Raw genomic sequence first — 4,938 nt, forward strand, 5'->3', positions numbered from 1 at the left:
TGAGGAGGCGGGGTCTGCCGTGAGGAGGCGGGGTCTGCCGTGAGGAGGCGGGGTCTGGCTTGAGGGGGCGGGGTCTGCTGTGAGGAGGCAGGGTCTGATGTGGGGAGGCGGGGTCTGGTATGGGGAAGCGGGGTCTGATGTGGGGAGGCTCTCTGAGACCCTGGAGCTGCTGTCAAGGGAGTGTGGTCCTAGGCCCATGAGTGGAGCTGTGGTCAGCATGCATCCTTCTGAGAGGGAGGCCCTTACGCAGTGCAGCCTTGCCCTGCAGAGCCCACACAGGGTCCAGGGAACACTCGCCTGTGACCCGGAAGCCAACCTCGGCAGTGTCCCCTTTGTCCTAAATTGGGGGACCGCAGGGCTGTCACTACTGCAGAGAGACTCAGCTGATGAAAGCATGCCAGAAGCACCGCTCTGAGCAGAGAACCCCAAATGCCGTCCTACCTAGATCTCCGGCCGACTTGATGTCGATATTGTCAAAGCCGCTGCCAATGCGGACGATGATCCGCAGGGCCTTGAACTTCTCCAGGTCCTCTCTGGTGAGCGTGATGGTGTGGTACATCAGGGCCCCGACTGCCTCGTTCAGGACCTGCAGGAGCGGAGAGAGTACGTGGCTGTGGGGGACCATGTGAGACGTGGGCCTGGCTCTGGCGTGGAGGGTGTGACAGTGGAGGCCTGGCTCTGACACGGGGTGTGACAGACACAGGCCTGCGTTGGGCATGGAGGCCTGTTTCTGACATGTGCTGTCTGACAGACCCAGACCTGGCTCTGGTGTGGAGAAGGGGACAGTCCCAGAGGCCAGTGCTGGGGGCCGCGGTGCGTGACAGCCAGCCGGGGCGCTGGCCTGGCCAACACACACCTGGCTGTAAGCGATGCACACGGGGCTGCCGAGCCGGTGGACGCTGGCCAGTGCTTTCAGTGGTTCTCCAAGAACAGAGGCCTGGGCAGAGGCCATTCGCCTGGGAGAGGCTGTGCGGACACTAAGGCCAGGAGCGAGGCCCTCAGGTTTAGCCTCCTCTCCCTCTATGAGATGTGAGGTGTATGGGTTCGCACGGCCTGAGTGCAGTGTGTGTGTGGGGGGGAAGGGGGGGTGCTGTCCACAACACTGACTCTACACCAGCAGCTGGGTCTGTCCCCCTCCTCAGACCTTTCTCGGTACACCCATAGGCACGCCCTCGCCACAGGCCCACAAAGGAAGAAACAGGTAGGGTGGAAGCCCCTGTCCAGCCAGGAGCCACAGAAATGCAGCCACACATGCAAATCAAACTATTCTTCTCGCTGTCTCCTGGCCAATGTTTTCAATGTCCACAAGGTCACCCCGATTCTCCACAGCCCATGGGGTCACTCCCTCAGCCCACTTGGTCTCCGTGATTCCCCCAGGCCATGGACTCACCTCGACTCCCTCCAGCCCAGAGAGTCACAGGGGTGACGGCGTGGGCTGGGGGAGTCAGGGAGACTCCATGCGCTGGTGGAATAAGAGGTGACCCCACAGGCTAGGGATAATTGGAGTGTCCCGGCTGAGGGTACCAGGGGTGATCCCGTGAGCTGGGGGAAATGGGGATAGCGCACAGCCCATGAGCTGAAGGAACTGGGGATGACCCCACGGGCTGGAGGGGAATCAGAGTGACTTGGGGTCACCCTGTGGGGATGATTCAGTACAGTGACACCCCTCATTGCCTGATATTCCTCCTCCTGTTACTAGAATTAGCAAAGACACCGGGTGTTAAGCCCAGTCCTCGTGCCATTATGTAAGCTGCAGTCCACGCACATGAGACTGTGAGGTCTGAAAACCACAGCGAGGAAGAGGATGAAGTCAAGACACCAAAATCCACACGATTTCTCCACGTTACAGCAGTCCCGGGGTGGGAGAAGGTACCCGCAGTGCACGCGTGCGATCAAAGACCCACGCAGGGAACACACGGACTCTGAGCTATTGTTAAGAGACAATGACAAGTCATTTGGAAACAGGACACACACACGAGCAAGCCAACGGCCAAAGCCCACCTGAAGGGGTGCTCACTGCATCAGCCATCAGGGAGAAGGGGGAAACACGGCGAGATTCCAGCCCACACCAGCCAGAGGCAGCCAGGCCCCGTGCTGGTGGGGACGCGGCGCACGCGGACACCGACCCTGAGGGGCACAAAGCAGTGCACCCACTGCACGAGGCAGGCTCATCTGAGGCGAAGCGTGAGCCGTCCAGCGGCCCAGCCTCCCTGCTCTCAGATGTGGATCTACGCGGGACACAAGCTCAGGTGTGGTCCTGAGACCTCGCACTGATTCCCTGCAGCTCACACTCGGTACTTGAAGTAAGGGGTGCAGCACGCAGGACTGACCCAGAGTGCAGGAATCTGGACAGTGGCATGGCCACGCAGGGGGTCAGGGAGGACAGACACATTCACAGATGACAGATGAGCCCTGTCAGAGGGCAGACTCAGACTACAGCATGTTACAGATGACACTGATCGAGACAAGTCAGAGGGCAGACACAGAGACACAACACAGAAGGCACAGAGGTACAGACACATCACAAAGGGAAGTCAAAGAGATACGGCACAGAGGACTCACGAGGGCAGAGACATGTCACAGAGAGCACAGACACAGCACAGAAGGTACAGAGATACAGACATGTCACAGAAGACAGACACATGTTATAGAGGGCAGAGAGACGTCACAGAAGGCAGAGTACATGTCACAGAGAACAGAGACAACACAGAAGGCACAGAGACAGACACGTCCAGAGGATAGAAGCATATCACAGAAGGCAGAAATACACGTCAAGAGGACAGAGACAGACCTGTTACAGAAGGCAGAGAGACACAGGAAACGTCACAGAGGACAGAGAAAGAGACACATCACAGAGGGCAGATAGATACAGACACATCACAGAGGGCAGACACAGAGACACAGCACAGAAGGCACAGAAATAGAAACATCACAGAGGACCGAGAGACATGTCACAGAAGGCAGAGAGATACACGTCACAGAGGACAGACACACAGACACGTCACAGGGCAGAAACACAGGGCAATCAGTGCAGGGAAGAATGAGGCACGGTCATGCAGGGGTCATAGAACACAGGTGCGTGAGAGACGGTCACCCGGGGCGCCCTGAGTACAGGTGAGAGCCCGGGTCACCGTCAGCTCCTTGGTGACCGTGAACCCCTCCCATCTCCAGGCGAGGCACCCCGTGTTCTGAACAGTCCTCCGTCTGGTGTGCAGCCAGAGGCGTGACCTGCTTTCTTCAGCTCTTTCGGCCTGAGAAATGGTGAGCGTGTGCTGTCAGCTCCGCACCGTAAGGGTTTGGCTCATGTCGTGGGAATACTTGAGCCTACTCCCACGGCAGCCTCAACGCGCCCATCCAATCGTGGTTACCTCGTGTTCTGCCTTCTCCAAAAACCCCTCTGAAATCTTCGATTCAGCTCTTTTTATCATTTTCTCCACAGCCACTCTGTATGCTAGCAGGTTCTAGATTCTCTCCCGCCAACTGCTGTGGTCTTTTCTTTTTACTGCCTTTTGCTTTCTTCACGAACGGTCCTTGGCAACAGACCAGTCAGACTGGTCTCCAGCCATTTGCGTTGCTGTCGCATCTGTTCTTGAGCCGGTCTCCACATTCAAGGGAGACGTGCTCAGGGTTGTACATGGGCTCTGTGGAGTCGTCTCCATTTTCTTCAGATTCCACTTGAACTTGCATGTGGGTAACTGATGCTCTGTTTGACAGCTGGCCCCTGGCCTCGTTCTGAGCACTGACACTGAGCTGCTCCGCCGTCTCTTTCCTCAGACGTAGTCCGTTCGATCCCTGCGCGTTCCCATCTGCATGTCGTGGTTTGGGGCTGTGACGTCAGCTCTGCCATGTATCGGCTCTGTTCCTACACACCCTGTCACCCACTGCAACCACCTCGTCACCTCATCTCACTAAGGGTCTTTTCTGCTGGCCCTTTATCAAGCATGATGCTTTTCTCCATTATTCACGTTTGGGGGAAAAAGGATTCCCAGTAGGTGCCGATGGACTTGCTTAACTGGAGTTACTTCTATCACCAATGTCACATAGACCAGCTAATAACCCGTCAGTTTCTAAATTTTACCGTCCAGTCACTCGTAATTATCACTCGATCTTGGCTGATTAATTTCTCCAACCTCTCTACTTTGGCATTAGTGTCTGGTGCTTAACCGTGATGAAGAGCCGTGCTAACTAGTCTTCCTGGGATGTGTGCGGACACCACCCTGTCCCTGACATCACTGTGCTACACAACAGATCGTGACATGCTCTTTGTGACGAGGAATTCAACACTCTTGTGCTTCACTTGGTCATTCCTGGCGGAGGAGATGGCAGGACTGTCAGATGTGACAATGCCCAGGACAGGGCTCTGGTGGCACGTTTCTCGGGAGCTGTGCCCGCCTCCCCAGTGGCTCTGAGGACGGCAGCAAGGGCAGCCTCCGCCCACTGCCGAGTGGGGACAGTAGTGGGCGAGTGAGTCTGTGATGAGATGCTGAGACGTTGACCCATGTTCCATTTCATGTCTCACAGTGTCCAGCGTTCCTGGTTCTCATTCCACATCCTATCACTAGCTGCCTGCAGCTGTTTCTTCTTTAAGGCACATCGTTATCAGCAACTGAAGGTCCTCAGAGCTTTGCTGCACCCACACTGTGAGGGTCGGCTCGACTGTGAGAAGGAGGCTGCTCTCCCACCGCCCTGCACCCTGCGTCCTGGCCCTGCACCCTGCCCCTGGGCCCTGCGCCCTGCACCCTGGCCCTGCGCCCTGCGCCCTGGCCCTGCGCCCTGCACCCTGCCCCTGGGCCCTGCACCCTGCCCCTGCACCCTGGCCCTGCGCCCTGCACCCTGCCCCTGGGCCCTGCACCCTGCCCCTGGGCCCTGCACCCTGCACCCTGGCCCTGCGCCCTGCGCCCTGGCCCTGCGCCCTGCACCCTGCCCCTGGGCCCTGCA

The 4,938-nt window shown here is 57.9% G+C and overlaps 1 protein-coding gene across 1 annotated transcript in view; it reads right to left on the reverse strand.

Annotated features, from left to right (window-relative positions):
• CTBP1 (C-terminal binding protein 1) overlaps nucleotides 1-4,938 on the reverse strand; it is a 33,450-nt gene that overhangs the window by 14,362 nt on the left and 14,150 nt on the right. Inside the window, exon 4 of the mRNA XM_006893648.1 lies at nucleotides 442-586. Within this exon, the coding sequence (XP_006893710.1) occupies nucleotides 442-586 (145 nt within the window). The remainder of the gene's footprint in view (nucleotides 1-441; nucleotides 587-4,938) is intronic.

Source organism: Elephantulus edwardii, unplaced genomic scaffold (genome assembly GCF_000299155.1).
Source record: "Elephantulus edwardii isolate Elephantulus edwardi_28Jun2011 unplaced genomic scaffold, EleEdw1.0 scaffold00129, whole genome shotgun sequence".
NCBI classification, from domain to species: domain Eukaryota; kingdom Metazoa; phylum Chordata; class Mammalia; order Macroscelidea; family Macroscelididae; genus Elephantulus; species Elephantulus edwardii.